Below are 18,149 nucleotides of genomic sequence, written 5' to 3' on the forward strand. Positions count from 1 at the left end.
CAGAGAGAACTGGCGAGTGAGAGGGAGCTGTCTTCTCCTAGTGTACACTCATTGCTATGGTCAATCCAGGCTTATAAACAAGTGTCTAGTTGGGAAGCCAGTGTCATTAAGCCATTAAAGTTTAGCTGAAAAAATTAAGCAAAGAAGACTATATTTGGCCCTAAGTGCTGTCTGGTTTTGGAGAAATTTACCTTTGGTTTGAACTAGTTTCCTCTTCTCTCTACTGGTATCTCTTTGGCCTATGGGCGCCAACCACCTGACCTTGTACACTGTTTTAATACATTGTGTGGTTACTGCCAGGCAATTCAGACTTGGTGTAGGTGTCTTGTGCTAGGACATTTGCTATAGATTGTTTTTTTGACCTTGTGTGCACTATGAAAAGAAACACACAGGAGAAATGACTGTCCATTTGACCTGAAGTCATGTTCTGTGATAATGTTTCCCTTTCAGCATTGATAAACCTGTTAGGACTAAAGACCACTGGGCCTGAAATCTGCTACCACAGGATCCTACTATAGGTTCTATAACTGGATAATGGATCTCAGTGAAATAAACCTCCTGTTTTACCACAGGGCTGGCTCTTCCCCTTATGACAAGTTTGGAATGTAATTTTGTAGTTTGTATTCAAGGGTTTCCTAAGAGTTTTGATAATAATTGAAGTCAAATGACTAATTTTAAACTGCCAGTGTCTCCTCCAATATATAAAAAAGATAAGTTAGTAACTCCCTGTATCTTCTGATTGAGCCAAAGCAAATTTTTCTAAATATAAGCCAGGTTTTGCAAGTTCATGCAGCCTGGTGGGTGAAATGGGCATCTCACTTGGGAGCTTAGGATCTGGAAGGTTAAAAGTGATGCCAAGGCATGAAAATCAAAGTGTTAAAGGCCTCACTGTGAAACAGTGATCAGCAGAGCATGAACCCCTTAGTGGGATCAGTGTCTTCATCCTCATCCTGTATGTATCTTCTTTCTTAAAATCAATGCTTGACAAAGTGCCCAAAGTCCAGATACTTCGCCAGTTCTCCCTTTCCACCTCCCTATTTTCCTTTCATCGCTTCCTTGCATTACAAAAGAAAAAAGACCTCTCTTGCTTGTCTGGAATCACCACTATGAAGCATCAGTTCTCAATGCTTTGGTCTCAAGATCCTTTCTTTGTTTGTTTGTTTGTTTTTGGTTTTTTATTTGTTTGTTTGTTTTTGTGTGTGTGTGTGACAGAGCCTGACTCTGTCGCCCAGCCTGTAGTGCTCACTGTAGCCTCAACCTCCTACGCTCAGGTGATTCAGCCATCTCAACCTCCCAAGTAGCTGGGACTACAGGTGCATGTCACCATGCTCAGCTAATTTTTGTATTTTTTGTAGAGATGGGGTTTCACCATGTTGCCCCAGGGTGGGGCAACTTCTGGACTTGAACTCTCGAACTTCTGGACTCAAGCGATCCTCCTACTTCAGCCTCCTGTAGTGCTGGGATTACAGGAGTGAGCCCACTGTGCTTGGCCTCAAGATCCTTTTACAGTCATAAGTTATCAAGAACCAGAGTTCTTGTTTATGTGGGTCATATCTATCTATATTTACTGAATTAGGAATTAAAACTGAAAACTTTTAAAACACAAAAATACACAAGCATACACTTCATTGGCTAATACATCTATGCTATGGCATCATCATATATCATATAGCCTCTGGGAAATTCTTTTGGAAAATTCCATCATATATTCCTGAGATAATGAGAATTAAAAGAGCAAATAATATATTATTATTATGAAAATAGTTTTGACTCTGAGGACTACAGAAGGGGTCTCTGGAATCCCCAGAAGTCTCTTGACCATATTTTGAGAATGGTTGCTATGGTGCATTGTCTTGGGGTTAAGAAATTTCCAGAGACAGAAAATTCCAAATTTTGGCTGGACGTGGTGGCTCACGCCTGTAATCCCAGCACTTTGGGAGGCTGAGGCAGGTGGATCACCTGAGGTCAGGAGTTCAAGACCAGCCTGGCCAACATGGTAAAACCCTGTCTCCATTAAAAATACAAAAATTAACCGGGCGTGGTGGTGCATGCCTGTAATCCCAGCTACTTGGGAGACTGAGGCAGGAGAATCGCTTGAACCTGGGAGGCGGAGGTTGCAGTGAGCCAAGATCATGCCATTGCCCTCCAGCCTGGGTGACAGAGCAAGTCTCAGTCTCAAAAAAAAAAAAAAAAGAAAAGAAAATTCCAAATTTTGTCCAGCAAAGAAATTGCCTTTCCAATAAAGTTGTACTCATGTTTAAGAATCACTTACATTGTCTTGATTAATTGCATCCTAATAATGAGTATAATCAATTCAGAAGAAAATATTTTTGCAATTTCAAGGTATATGTATATTTTTGTTGCCAATAAGTTCCCATGGTTTAAGCAAAAACTTTCAAATGTGTACCATTAAGATGAAATTCTTGGGGGTGGTAGAAGAGTCATGGTGGAAAACTTGCTGCTGGGGAAGAGTCGTTACAGTGGGTGTTGGTGTCAAGATATTCAAGGTACTTCAAATTACATTCTTTGAAGATGTTTAAATTACGAAAAATTTAAGGAAGCAAACTTCAAAATGTGTCAGAGGCCACATATATTTTTCAAAATTCTCTAGGAGGAATACAAGCAGAAGATATAAAGACCCCAAGGCAGAGTATCACAGGGATGCTTTTATAGATGTGTGTGTAATGGGTGTGAGAGAAATATTCCTCCTCAGTGCAATAAATATTTTCTAATTCACTACACAAACTAGTAGCAGTTTCATGCCTCACTTGAGAGGAAGTGACCAAAATATGAAAGTAGATGGCTTCTACCAGGAGTTTTTGTTTCTTAGCACTTTAAATTTTCTTTTTTTTTTTTTTTTTTTTTTTTGAGATGGAGTCTCGCTCTGTCGCCCAGGCTGGGGTGCAGTGGCGCGATCTCGGCTCACTGCAAGCTCCGCCTCCCAGGTTCAGCCATTCTCCTGCCTCAGCTTCCCGAGTAGCTGGGACTACAGGCACCCGCCACAACGCCCGGCTAATTTTTTTGTATTTTTAGTGGAGACAGCGTTTCACAGTGTTATCCAGGATGGCCTCAATCTCCTGACCTCCGCCCGCCTCAGCCTCTCAAAGTGCAAAGTGCTGGGATTACAGGCATGAGCCACCGCACCAGGCCGGCATTTTAAATTTTCAAGATAATTTAATTAAGCAATCCAGCTTAGGGTTTTCCTCCCGTCTGAGGGAAGTACTCCTCATCTTTGAAAATTAAGATACTGTGAAGTAGCTGTCAAATTCTCTGCATAATACAATGTTATTTTTGAAGAAATGAAAGGTTACCACCGAATCATAGGACAGAGATGCATGGGTTTGCTTTTCCCTGAGGGACCTGTGTGTAGTCAGGGAAACGCAGACACTGGTGACAACCTTCCATCTAGATGGAAAATAACAAAAACCCACCAGCACTGATTTTCTTTTTTATGCACATTTAACCCCTCAGGAGAAGTACTAATATAAAAAGGATCAGATATGCATTTTGTCTACAGCTTCTCTCAGTCACAGCTCTCTGCCATGTAGTGGCCACTTGGCTGCAGCCCCGGCACAGTCGTGGCCATGCAGACATCCGACCAGGAACAGCTTTTCTAGGCTGATGCCTGCTGTGCTTCTCTCAGCAAGTGTTTTCCCTTTCATTCTTCAAATATTTTATTACTCTTATTAGTGATAAGCTTTGAGTTTAAAAATATCTGATGGAAAATTTCCTACACATGTAGACAGAAGAAACAAAATAAGCTTTTCTGCCAAGAAGCAAATGGTGGCATATTTTCAACAATTTTATGAAGATACTACTGTATGCCAGATGATGTTTTTGTGTGCCACAGATATAGAAGTTTCCAGATTCAACTACGTAGTAAATACTTGTATAGTTGTAATTCTAAAAAATAACCATTCAGGTCGGGTGTGGTGGCTCACACCTGTAATCCTAGCGTTTTAGGAGGCCAAGGCAGGTGGATCACCTGAGGTCGGGAGTTCAAGACCAGCCTGGACAACATGGTGATACCCTGTCTCTACTAAAAATACAGAATTAGCCAGGCATGGTGGCGGGTGCCTGTAATCCCAACTACTTGGAAGGCCGAGGCAGGAGAATCACTTGAACTCGGGAGGTGGAGGTTGCAGTGAGCCGGGATTGCGCCATTGCTTGGGTGATGACAGAGTGAGTCTCGACCTCAAAAAAAAAAAAAAAATTTCAAATTTTAGGATTGTTTTAGACTTATAGAAAAACACTGGGGATAATACAGTGATTTCCCCTAAACCCCACCCCCACTTTCCTCTATCGTTAGCATTTTACATTGGTGTGGTGCATTTGCTACAATTGATGAACCAATACGGATACATCATCATTAACTAAGGTCCATACTTTAGTGATATTTCCTTAGCTTTTTACCTCCTGTCCTTTTTCTGTCCCAGGATCTCATCCAGGACACCACATTGCATTTAGTCATCTATGTCTTATTAGGCTCCTCTTGGCTGTGACAATTTCTCAAACTTTCCTTGTTTTTAATTTTAATGACCTTGACAGTGAAGGGGTGGGCTGCCCCTCCACACCTGTGGGTGTTTCTTGTTAGGTGGAACGAGAGACTTGGAAAAGAAAAAGACACAGAGATAAAGTATAGAGAAAGAAATAAGGTGGCCCAGGGGACCAGTGTTCAGCATATGGAGGATCCTGCCGGCCTCTGAGTTCCCTTAGTATTTATTGATCATTCTTGGGTGTTTCTCGGAGAGGGAGATGTGGCAGGGTCATAGGATAATAGTGGAGAGAAGGTCAGCAGATAAACACGTGAACAAAGGTCTCTGCATCATAGACAAGGTAAAGAATTAAGTGCTGTGCTTTAGATATGCATACACATAAACATCTCAACGTCTTAAAGAGCAGTATTGCTGCCGCATGTCCTACCTCCAGCCCTAAGGCGGTTTTCCCCTATCTCAGTAGATGGAACATACAATGGGGCTTTATACCGAGACATTCCATTGCCCAGGGATGGGCAGGAGACCGATGCCTTCCTCTTGTCTCAACTGCAAAGAGTGTTCCTTCCTCTTATACTAATCCTCCTCAGCACAGACCCTTTACGGGTGTCGGGCTGGGGGACGGTCAGGTCTTTCCCTTCCCACGAGGCCATATTTCAGACTATCACATGGGGAGAAACCTTGGACAATACCTGGCTTTCCTAGGCAGAAGTCCCTGTGGCCTTCCGCAGTGTTTGTGTCCCTGGGTACTTGAGATTAGGGAGTGGTGATGACTCTTAACGAGCATGCTGCCTTCAAGCATCTGTTTAACAAAGCACATCTTGCACCGCCCTTAATCCATTTAACCCTGAGTGGACACAGCACATGTTTCAGGGAGCACGGGGTTGAGGGTAAGGTTACAGATTAACAGCATCTCAAGGCCGAAGGATTTCTCTTAGTACAGAACAAAATGGAGTCTCCTATGTCTACTTCTTTCTACACAGACACAGTAACAATCTGATCTCTCTTTCTTTTCCCTACAGACAGGTTTTAGGTTTCACTGATCAGGTGTTTTGTAGAATGTCCCACAATTTAGAACTGACTGGTATTTTTTTCATGATTAGCCTGGGGTTTTTTTTGTTCTCGGGAGGAAGACCATAGAGGTGAAGTGACATTTTCATCACCTGTTTCCAAGGGTACATTCTGTCAACATGATATAGCACTTGATCGTCTGGCTCAGGTAGTTTGTCAGTTTCTCCACTCAAAGGTTTTCTTTCTTTTTTTTTTTTTTTTTTTTTTTGCTCTTTCCATAATGTACTTGTTGGAAGGAGTCACTGTATGCAGCCCATTAAGGGGAGTTATGCTCCACCTCTTTGAGGGCAGAATATCCAATAAACTATTTGGAATTATTCTGCAAGAAGGTTTGTCTATTCTCTCCAATTTATCTAATTATTTGTTGATATCAGTAGAGACTCCTGGACGTTTTTTTCTTCTTTGGGTTATAGTCCAAAGTTACTTTATTTTCCTGCTCAAATTGTTCCAGCCTTGGCCATTGGGAACTCTTTGAGTTGGCTGCTGTGTCTCTTTGACATGCCCCATCATTGTCTCTGTGTGTGTGTGTGTGTGTGTGTGTGTGCGCGTGTGTGTGTGTGTACGTTGTGTGTTGTGTTTGTTTTATATTTTACTCCAGACTCATATATTTCCTGCTCCAATCTGAGAATCAGCCATTTCTCCAAGGAGCCCTGGTTCCATTTATTGGAGAATGGCATTAGAAAACAAGATCTGGCTAACTTGTCTTCCTATTTAAAATTAATAAATCAATTTTTTAAAGATGTCTTCAAACCTCTGAAATGATAGAATTTTTCATTTAGCACTAGTGTCTTCTCTTCGATTAGTTATAACGCCTTGCATTTATATGATGCATCCTTGTGAATTGACCAGTTTTTACTATTAAAAAAGGATTCATTACAACACATCATCTGAGATTTTTAAACTGTGGCTTTTATTTTGCTATTTCTGGTATTCTGAAATATGCATAGCATAGTGGCACTGTATGTACTGGGGGGTTAGGCAGCAGGATCAGGTGAGCCTCAGAACCCACTTTCCTTGATATTGGGGCTAGCGATTTGCAGTAAAAGTCTAAATGATCCTGCTTTATTACCTAATGTCTCACCATTCAGGATCTGAATAAATGAAAGCAGCTGCCTTTTGGGCCCATGGCTGCCTTGCTCTTGGTGCCTTGGGTTTAATCCCAGGTTTGTTTCTCCATAGCTAGCACACCTTTTAAATTAACTTTGCACTAATGCCCAAAAGCCATGAACCAAGAAATAAAATAATGCAAAGACAACCATAGAATTGTAGTGAACAGCAGCCTGTTTCTCTGCTGCTGGTCTCATGAGTCTCCTTCCATTCCAGGCCTGACGGAGATGGCGGTCTTCAGTTGTGAGGCCCACAATGACAAAGGGCTGACCGTGTCCAAGGGAGTGCAGATCAACATCAAAGGTAAGCAGCAAGGCTAGGTTCCCCATGCATGTTCTGGGAGCTGGTGAGGGTACAGCATGAGCTTGCAGCTGGCTGCCCGGGTGTGGGTCCTGGCTTTCTCACTGTCTCAAGGTTCTTTGTGACCTTGGACAACTCACTTCTCCTCTTTGGTGTCAGGGTTCCCCTCTGAAAAGTGGAGATAATTATAGAACCTATCTATTGTTGAGGCTTATTGATTTAATACAAGTAAATTACTCAGAAGTGCCTGGCATGTAGGTCTTTGATAAACATTCACTCGTTTAGCTCTGCTTACTCCAAGAAGAAAATAAGCTAAAATGTTTTCTCTTTCTTAGTTCCTATTTTCACTCTTCCCTCTTCCGCCGTGAACTACTCATTAACCCTTGAAGAGCCCTGGGGATGGGGCTCTCTTGGGGCATGATCTAGGAAATGGACCCTGTCCTTCCCAGGTCAGCGGGGCCTGACGTGAGTCTCTGCCACCTACTGACTCAGGGAGACAGAGGAAAAGCAAGGAGCAGATCACTCTTTGGAGCCCAATGCTCCTATCCCTCTTCCTCCTAAACTCCCTCTTCCTCTTGTTTCCTCTGAGCTAGGATTTCACTAGGCTGAGCTTGCTTGGCCGTGAGTTATGATAATAGAATTAAAGGCACACATTTGAAGGCCTCCAGGCTAGTGGAGACATTTCAATCCAATCTACCTTATTCTCCTTCTGTGTGATCAAAGGTGTTAAACTTGAAATTTGAAAGAAAGGGAAAACCTACAATTAGATAGTATCTTTTTATTTCGTTTTAAATCATCCTCCTTAGTGTGTCATAGAAATTCAAGCAAATTTTATGTTTTACTATTTAATCATAGTTTAAATATTGAGAAGTAATTATTTGGCTCATGTTCTTTTCCTCTTGTCCTTAGGGAAACAGTGCAAGGAAAAAGGAGAACTTGTTTAATAATGAATTAAAGGTTGGGTACATACAGAAGGAGATTCAAAATTACAAAAGAAGTTATACTCAAAAAAGACGCTAATTTTAGTTTCAGCAAATCAACTGGACAAACGCTATGAAAGGGAATATTCTAAAAGTTCACTGGGATAAAAAAATAACCAAACTAAAAGTTATTACTGGAGGAAGTGTATAACTTCCTTCCTTCATCACAATTCCCATTATTACAATTTCCAAAAGACATGTTGGGAATGTCAAAAATTCATGAGTGGGTGTGAGTTTGTAAAGACATTTTCATGAAGTATAAACCTTTTAAAATTTAAAAATGTATAAAATGAAAAGCACTTCTCCAATTTTATGCTTCAGAATCTCAGCTAAGGTTTTATTCTATTAGATCATTCCGCAAACTTCTGTTTTTGGCTTTCATTTATTATAAAATTTATGTCAAAGCTACCAAGCCTCCCTTCTTCTAATGTGTAATTACTATGGTATATGTGGTCAAATTTTGGTCTGGAAAGGCAGATGCTTTAGGGCAGTTCCACAAATAATCTGTGGAGGAAAGTGAGTCAAACCTTATTCTTCCCCATTCCCAAGGCTTTGTGTGTACTAGTCAAACCCAAACTCCTAATTGTGGCCCCCAGGGCACGCTTGATATGGTCTTGACACACCTTCTTCCTTCTCTCCTGCTCATTCCATCATCACCTTCATCCTCACCGCACCCTCCCTGGGCCTCATCCACAGTTCCCCACATTTATTCCTCACCACAGCTCCATGGAGCAGTGCTGGTACTATCCCCATTTATAGAGGAGAGAACTGTGTGTAGTTGTAGATAGGGCGTGTGTAGCTGTGCCTGGGGCCATACAGCAGGTCAGGTGGTAAACCAGACTCACAGTCCCTGCTGGTGTTCCCACTGTCTGCTTGCTGCCCTTGGCAATAGGCCTCCAGTGTCCTGTTGAGGGACACAAGCTCCAGGGTCAGGCAGACCAGAGTTCAAGTCCCTGTTGTACTGCCTACAACCTCTCTGTGACTTTTGCCAAGCTTTTAACTTCTCTGATCCTGTTTCCTTATCTATGAATGTGGATTGTAAGACTACTTCTCTAACTGGATTCTAGGAATGATTAAAGAAAGCCCTCAAAGTGTCTGGCACATAGTAAGCACAGGAAGTGTTAGCCTTCATTTTTAATTCTGAGTGTAATTATTATTATGAATTAAATTCAGCACAAAGAAATAAGATTCCCCAAATTTAAGATCCTTCTTGGATTCTAATTGAAATAGCTGCCCTTCACCCATCTGTTTCCAAGGTCATAGCCCACCCATTCGAGGACACACACCCCTTCCCCTCCCCCAGCAGATGCAGCTGGCTCTTTTGCTTGAACTGACTCTTAGTGTTTCCTCGGCCTGGAAAGCTCCCCCTACACATGCACACATACACATGCACACTCATGCGTGCACACACTCTCCTGTGGCACCCCTCTCTTCTGGTGACAGGGCGCTCTTATTCTTGGTTAACGTGGGTCTCCTATACCAGGCCATGTGCTCCACGAGGGCAGGGCTATGACTCTGTCTCTGTTTAGTAAGCTAGTGCCCAGCCAGGTGCACACAGTAGGGTCCATGAACATGTACTCAGTAAAGGACATGAGTATTTCCACATCTTTTCCAGTTCAAAGGTCTCCTCATTTCATTAGTGAATAGGAAAGTGGGTCTGCGTTCCGCTTCTTTGGCCCTTCACTGGAAGACTTCTTTGGCCCATCCATAGGCTAACACAATTACCCTCAGGCATAGGGAGGCTCGTCTTGAAAACATGTTTCCGTTTACTAATCTCAAGGAACAAAAACAGGTATTAATGCATTTGTTTGGTAGCTGTAGCCTCTCATCTATAATTGTGTTTGTGTGTGTATGTGTGTGTGTGTGTGTGTTTTGTTTTATGCAGCAATTCCCTCCCCACCAACTGAAGTCAGCATCCGTAACAGCACTGCACACAGCATTCTGATCTCCTGGGTTCCTGGTTTTGATGGATACTCCCCGTTCAGGAATTGCAGCATTCAGGTAAAGCTCCAGGTTGAAGAGGGAAGTAGCTGTTTGGTGCTCTCTGTGGGTCTAAGGATTTTTCTTCCTTCCAAGGATGGGCATGGAGGGCATTTCTCCATCTCTGTACAGAGTCCCCTGACCTCCCTGCTTCAGTGTCCAGCATGCATGCACTATTCCATGTCCATGCTCTGCCCATGACACTGTGTCCTTCCTGTGCAGGGTTCAGGGCCCAGTCAGAAGCAAAATGTGTTTCCAAGGGAGAACATCATGAGACCAGGGAGAGTTCTTCTTCTTTTTTTTTTTTTTTTTTTGAGACAAAGTTTTGCTCTTGTTGCCCAGGCTGGATGCCCAGGCTGGAGTACAATGGTGTGATCCCGGCTCACCGCAAACTCCACCTGGTTCAAGCGATTCTCCTGCCTCAGCCTCCTGAGTAGCTGAGATTACAGGCATGCACCACCATGCCCGGCTAAGTTTGTATTTTTAGTAGAGATGGGGTTTCTCCATGTTGGTCAGGCTGGTCTCAAACTCCGAGCCTCAAGTGATCCGCCCGCCTCGGCCTCCCAAAGTGCTGGGATTACAGGTGTGAGCCACCACGCCCAGCCAAGACCAGGGAGAGTTCATTTTTAAGGTCCCAAAACACATGCTTGTGACCGGGAGTTGAGGAACCCAGGCACTCCCCAGTGTGGCTCCTCCTGGGCTGGTGGCCATGAAGGACAGAAGGGCCAGGACAAGATAGGTTGTCTGTGCTATTGAGCGTAGCACCTTAGCCAGTGTCACCTGGGGATCCTGGTCATTACAGGCCTTGTGGAATCTTCAGCCATTTTTCACTGCTGCCTTGAATGGGTATGAAACGGTGCTATTAGCCATCCTAAAATGATAACTTGCCCATGATGTAAGCTGTGCTCTTGAGTGTTCACTTCATAAAAATGAAAATGGTGGCAGTAACACAACTGTTTACTAAGGGACCACAGGGGCTTTGCAAACATTATCTTACTTAACACACGCTGCACTGCAGGCTCAGAGTACTCACACAGCCTATGAGTGGCAGAACCAGAACTCAAGTCCAGGAAGCTCCTGGACTTTAGGCATTGGAGCCTAAAGCAGCGATCAGAACCATCAGCTCTTCCGTCTCAGGAGGGACATCGCATCTGGGAGCAGGTTACCGAACATGCAGGAATTATCCACTAAAAGTATTAATGCATCCTGCCTGGTACTTAATCATACAGTAGAGTCAGGAATTAGTTTACTAAATATCTGGTCTCATTAGTTAAAAATATGTTAACCTGACACAGGCCAGTCATGCCAACACAGCTCAAAGAATTTCGTGTTGACAGCTAGATGTTTTTACTTGCTAGTCAAATTAATTTCTCTGTTCTTAACGCCTCCCATTTTTATCTAACAGGTGTTCCTTCCCTGAAGAGTAAAAGCCTGTATTATCCCTAAAATAGCCTCCACCCTCACCCACCACCTCCAGCCTTTCTTTTTTTTTTTTTGAGACGGAGTCTCGCTCTGTCGCCCAGGCTGGAGTGCAGTGGCGAGATCTCAGCTCACTGCAAGCTCCGCCTCCCGAGTTCACGCCATTTCTCCTGCCTCAGCCTCCTGAGTAGCTGGGACTACAGGCGCCCACCACCACGCCCGGCTAATTTTTTGTATGTTTAGTAGAGACGGGATTTCACCGTGTTAGCCGGGATGGTCTCCATCTCCTGACTTCGTGATCCGCCCGTCCCAGCCTCCCAAGGTGCTGGGATTACAGGCTTGAGCCACCGCACCCGGCCCAGCCTTTCTTAATTCTTGCTCAGTTTTTTTTTTTGTAAGCCTCCCAAGCACTGGTAAGTGTTAGGAATTCTTATTGCATCTACAATTCCTCGCCAGGAATGGTCTTTTTTGTGATTGATTTTTTTTAACACCATTTTTTGAGATATAGTTTACTTTTTTTTTTTTTTTAATTTGAGATGTAGTCTCACTCTGTTACCTAGGCTGGAGTGCAGTGGTGTGATCTCGGCTCACTGCAACCTCTGCCTCCTGGGTGCAAGCGATTCTCCTGCCTCACCCACCCGAGTGGCTGGAACTACAGGCCGGTGCCACCACGCCCACCTAATTTTTGTATATTTAGTAGACATGGGGTTTCACCATGTTGACCAGGCTGTTCTCAAACTCCTGACCTCAAGTGATCCACCAGTCTCAGCCTCCCAAAGTGCTGGGATTACTGGTGTGAGCCACCACGCCCAGATGAGATATATTTTATATACCATTATATTCACCCATTATTTAAAATGTACAATTCAACGGTGTTTAGTATATTCAAGAATTGTGCAGCCATTACCACTATCTAATTGTGTCTATATTCATAAGAGATATTTGTCTGTAGTTTTCTTGTGGTAGCTTTTTCTGGTTTTGGCATCAGTGTAATATTGACCTTCTAGAATAAGTATGAAAGTCCTCCTTCTCCTCTTCCTTCTCCTCCTCCTCCCTCCTCCTCCTTCCACCTCCCTCCTCCTCCCTTGTCCTTCCTCCCCCTACTCCTCCCTCCTCCTCCCTCGTCCTTCCTCCCCGTCCCTCCTCCTCCCTCCTCCTCCCTCCTCCCTTCTCCTCCTTCTCCTTCTCCTCCTTCTCCTCCTTCTTCTCCTTCTTGTTCTTTTCTTGGAAGAATTTGTGGAAGATTGATGTTAAATCTTCTTTAAATATTTAATAAAATTTGTTCTCTTTGTGGAAAGTTCTTTCAATATTAGCTCAGTCTTTTTACTTGGTATAAGTCTATTCAGATTTTCTATTACTTCTTGAGTCAGCTTTGGTAGTTTCTGTGTTATAGGAACTTGAACATTTCGTCTCAGTTATCTAATTTATTGGTATACAACATAGTACATAGTATTCCATTATAACCTTTTTTATTCTTTGAGGTTAGTAATAAGATCCCCTGTTTCATTCCAGGTTTTAGTAATTTGTCTTCTCTCTTATTTTTCTTAGTCAGTCCAGCTAAAAGTTTGTCAATCTTATTTATCTTTTTGAATAACCAGCTTTTGATTTTGTGAATTTTTTTCTATTGTTTTTCTATTCTATATTTTATTTATTTCTGCCTTAATTTTTGTTTCTTTTTTTTCTGTTTGCTTTGGTTTAGTTTGCTCTTTTTCTAGTTTTGTAAGGTAGAGGTTAGGTTATTGATTATGTTCTTTTATATATTAAAAAAAAATAGGCATTTACGCTCTACATTTCCCTGTAAGCACTGCTTTAGCTGCATCCCATAAGGTTTTTGTTGTTGTTGTTGTTGTTCATCTCAAGTTTTCTGTCATTTTCCTTGTGAATTTTTTTGTCCTCTTGATTATTTAGAAGTGTGTATTTAAATTGTCACATAATTATGAATTTCCCAAATTTTCTTCCTTTACTGATTTCTAATGTTATTCTACTGTGTTTGGAGAATATACTTCACATGACTGTGATCCTTTTAAATTTATTAAGGCTTGTTTTATGACCTAAGTCCTATCCTGGAGAAAGTTTTGTGTGCACCTGAGAAGAATGTACATTCAGCTGTTGTTGGATGAAGTGTTTTGTGCATGTGGTTTAGGTCTTGTTGGTTTAGAGTCTTCAGTCTTCTGTTACCTTGCTGATACTCTGTCTCATGGTTCCATCTGTTATTGAAAATGGGGAATTGAGATCTCAGCTCTTATTTTTGAATTGTCTGTTTCTCCCTTCCATTCTATCAGTTTTTGCTTCATGTTCTTTTGGGGCTCTGTTGTTAGAAATATCCAGGGCCTCTTCCCTAAAGGTAGACATTTATTTATTTGTTCGTTTGTTTGTTTGTTTGAGACAGAGTTTCGTGCTTGTTGCCCAGGCTGGAATGCAATGGCGCAGTCTCAACTCACTGCCACCTCTGCCTCCCGGGTTCAGGCAATTCTCCTGCCTCAGCCTCCTGAGTAGCTGGGACTACAGGCACCTGCCACTGCGCCTGGCTCATTTTTGTGTTTTTAGTAGAGATGTAGTTTCACCATGTCACCCAGGCTAAGGTAGACATTTATATACATGGACATAACTGAAGCATGGGCCAGCCCTTTTTAAAACTGTTACCAAAGTGCTGAGCTGTTTGAAGAGCCTGAGAGGACATGAAACATGAGGATGGTGAGCTTCAGGGAGACTCTCAGGAAGAGTACCACCCCACCTTGAGATGGCAGGTCTCAGGGTGACGTGAGGTGGGTAGAATGGTTGAAAAGTCTGAAAACACCAGGTCACCCCTGATGATGGAAGATGATCACACACAAGATTTACCTGCTCTCTCTCTGCCATGGTTTTGGGTGTTCATGGTACACATGAAAAAGCATCCAGAGACAGCCAAATTCCAGTCCTTTCTTGCCCACCTTGGATTCTGTGGTGCTGGATATGATGATTCTGTTCTTGTCCCCCTTGGCTAGCTCAGCCTCCATTCATCCTTTCTCCTTTCCATCTCTGGTAGGCTTTCCAGATTTGGCAAATAAGAATACAGGACACCCAGTTAAACTACATGAATAATGTCGTGACATACCTATACTGAAAAGTTAGTTACTTGTTGTTTCTTTGAAATTCAAGTTTAACTAGGTGTCCTTTATATTCTCTTGCAGTCCCACTGGGGTTAATCGGCACAAGCTCTAAAAGTTATCTTTTCTATTTTGTCATTAACAGTGTATTCCCAGTTTTTGAAGGGACCAAGTATGGCTTTGTAAAATTATAATTTTAAACTCTGACTCGGGACCAAATGAATGTTTTGGATGAGATTCAGATCCATGCACTAGCAGGATACACCCTCTCACTTCCTTTGGTCCTGATCTTAGCTCTTTTCTTCACCCATTTTTGGGCCACACACTCCATTTCTAATTTTAGCTCTCCCACGTACTTCTTGCCACTTCATGCTCTCTTTTCCCTGAGGACCCACTGACTGAGAAGGACTGTTATAGAAACCCTGTTTTCCTCTAGGAACGTGCTCTCAGAGAGCGTCCCTGAGCCTGGAAATGCTCCCCACATGTCTCTGGAAGTGGGGCGGGGAGGAGAGCCAAAGGTTTCCTCCACCTTCACTTTGGTGGTTGATCACCAGGAAGTAGGTGCACACTCTAAAGTGAAACAAACAAAAAGTGATGTCTGCCAACAGCCACCACCAAGACAAGCATCCGGGTTCTTGTTTCTCCTCTGGTGGCTCCTCAGGCCAAATGATACCTTCTTGTCACCCACGGGGTCTGAGTCAGGGGTGAAACTCAGCCCCCACACCGTACTCCTGGTATCCGCCAGGGGATTTGGAATTCCAGAATGTTTATTTCTGGTTCATTGACCTAAGATTCAAGCACACATAGCCTGAAATTACAGTACTATATATCCAGAGCCCGGAATTGCAAGCCCATTATTAACAGCAATATATTTTGTGGCCTGAGGATTTTTCCCAAATTGTTCTCAGTTGCTTGTTTTACCCGATATCATTTTGTCTGTTCTGATTTTATAAGTGCCACATATTACAGAAATTTTGAAAAAGCATGTAATGGAGAACAAAATCCCATACTCTCCCTTATCCCCATACCCAGACAGGAGGTATGCAAGGAAAGAGATGGAAGTTTCGCCCAGGACTAGACTTGTGCTGGGAATCGCCCTCTCTTGCCTATGTATACAGAGATTTGGAGGGGGATGTGGAGAGACTGGTGGAGTTATGGAGGGAAAGATAAGGCAGTATGTTTAAAGGAGATTTGGAGAAAAGTTTTCTGAAGGAGAGGCAAATGACCCTTTGCTATATCTCCTCATCAAAAAAAAAAAAAAAAAAAAAAAGCCAAGAATCTACATTTCCTGTGTTTGCCTCTGGAATTCAATTTCTGTTGGGGTCGAAGGGGTTAAGAATAAAGGACACACTAAAATTAGCCTCAGGACGAGTGCATTGGCTCACGCCTGTAATCCTAGCACTTTGGGAGGCCAAGGCAGGCAGATCCCTTAAGATCAGGAGTTCAAGACCAGCCTGGCCAACATGGTGAAACCCCATCTCTACTGAAAAAAAAAAAAAAAAGTTAGCCAGGCGTGGTGGCAGGCACCTGTGATCCCAGCTACTCTGAAGGCTGAGGTGGGAGAATCACTTGAACCTGGGAGACAGAGGTCACACCATTGCACTCCAGCCTGGGCAACAGAGTCGGACTCCATCTCAAAAAAAGTAGTAATAATAATAACAATAAAATAAAATAAAGTTAGCCTCAAGGCAAGAGCAGTGTTCCTTAGGTTACATAATAAAAAGAAAGATTAAGAAACGCTGGGCGTGGTGGCTCACGCCTGTAATCCCAGCACTTTGGAAGGCCAAGGCAGGTGGATCACCTGAGGTCAGGAGTTCGAGGCCAGCATGGCCGACATAGTGAAACCCCATCTCTACTAAAAATACAAAATTAGCTGCGCATGGTGGCACATGCCTGTAATCCCAGCTACTCAGGAGGCTGAGGCAGGAGAATTGCTTGAATCCGGGAGGCGGAGGTTGCAGTGAGTTGAGATAACACCACTGCACTCCAGCCTGGGCAAAGAGAGCGAAGGTCCATCTCAAAAAAGAAAAAAAAAACACACACACACAAAAAAAAAACAAAAAGAAAAGAAAAGGAAAAGAAAGCAAGAAACCCATCCTCTAAAAGCAGAATTTGGGAAATATTTCCTTTAAAAGACAAAATAGTAAATATTTCAGGGTTTGCCAGCACATATTATATCTGTTTTCTCTGTTGCATACTCCATGAAGCAGCTGAAAGAAGTCAAGAATCGAAGAGGTTCTAAGAGAGGAGAGGCTTTATTTTATAGTATAATATGAATTCTAATCATCATAATTATTTGCTCCGTTACCTGCCACAGTGAGAATTGTTAATTGTTATTTTAGGCGTTTTCCTCAGGTGTTCAGTTATTGTCCGAGGGCATGAGTAACACACAGTGATGCTGGCGGGAAAATGTGTGTGTGCCCAGAAAGGAAGCAGGTCCTTCCCCTTAGCGTAGAGGAAGGGCCACGTGCACCGAATGCACACATGCCCCGTGCCTGACATTCCCACCACCTTACTAATGCCCGGTCCTCATGTTTACTCTTCGTTTAGGTCAAGGAAGCTGATCCGCTGAGTAATGGCTCAGTCATGATTTTTAACACCTCTGCCTCACCACATCTGTACCAAATCAAGCAGCTGCAAGCCCTGGCTAATTACAGCATTGGTGTTTCCTGCATGAATGAAATAGGCTGGTCTGCAGTGAGCCCTTGGATTCTAGCCAGCACGACTGAAGGAGGTAATTCCTGGGGTTCAGAATGTATATTGCCCGCAATGACATGTGATTCAACAAACCCTTCCCAGTGGCCTGACTGAGAGTTGAAACTTTGCTTTGTTTGGACTTTGTCTCTGGAGGAGAAAATTATTGAGCCGACTGATGAAAATGGGAAAGATATTTCCTCCATACTTTAAAAGCATTTAGTGACAAAACTTAGCCGTGTTATGTATAGGTAATCTTTTCTTTTACATAGGAGATAATAGCAGCACACTTTAAAACATGCTCTCTCACAACACAACAATCAATACATGTTACCAACACAGTGGTCAATACAGAAGCCTTTGGCCACTCCAATATATGTGGGGATTTCTCTCCACCAGCAAGCAGTCGGCTCTGCAGCAGAGACCAGCTGAGTGTCCTCCATTCAAGTCTGACACTACATGGAGATAGCTTCAGATCCCACAGGTTGAGGACTCAATCCCCAGGCCTCCCCTCCCTCCCAACCCCGTCCCCAGCCTTTAGATGCCAATCACAAGTCTGGGCCTCTGGAACTTCTGACTGACCAAGTGTTTCCCATGACCTCAGCTTTGTGTCCAATTAATTTGCTAGAACGGTTCACAGACCTCAGAGAAATACTTATATTTACCAGTTTATCATAAAGGATATTACAAAGGATACAAATGAAGAGATGCGGAGGATGAGATATAGAGGGAAAGGGTGTGGAGCTTCCATGCCCTCCCTGGGTGCACCACCCTCCAGGAACCTGCACATGTTCAGCTATCTGGAAGCTCTCTGAACCCTGTTCTCTTGTTTTTTTGTGGAAGCTTCATGATGTCAGCATTCCTTCCTCCAGGTTATGGGTCAGGACCCCCTTTGTAATAAGGGTCTTATGACCCACAGTCAGAAAGATGGGGAAGATTAGAGTCCTGCATTGAGGCAGGTGAAAGGAGGGCGGGAAGAGGTCAGAGAGATTGTTTTCTGAGGCCTGCCCCTGAGGCGT

General features: G+C 43.1%; 1 protein-coding gene across 2 annotated transcripts in view; it reads left to right on the top strand.

Moving 5' to 3' along the window:
* Positions 1 to 18,149, top strand: part of MERTK (MER proto-oncogene, tyrosine kinase) — a 133,567-nt gene that overhangs the window by 60,182 nt on the left and 55,236 nt on the right. For both annotated transcript variants that reach the window (XM_031008269.3, XM_055378291.2), the window contains exons 5-7: positions 6,888 to 6,974; positions 9,837 to 9,952; positions 16,987 to 17,170. In XM_031008269.3, the coding sequence (XP_030864129.1) occupies positions 6,888 to 6,974; positions 9,837 to 9,952; positions 16,987 to 17,170 (387 nt within the window). The remainder of the gene's footprint in view (positions 1 to 6,887; positions 6,975 to 9,836; positions 9,953 to 16,986; positions 17,171 to 18,149) is intronic.

Source organism: Gorilla gorilla, chromosome 12 (assembly GCF_029281585.2).
Source record: "Gorilla gorilla gorilla isolate KB3781 chromosome 12, NHGRI_mGorGor1-v2.1_pri, whole genome shotgun sequence".
In the NCBI taxonomy this organism is placed as follows: Eukaryota; Metazoa; Chordata; class Mammalia; order Primates; family Hominidae; genus Gorilla; species Gorilla gorilla.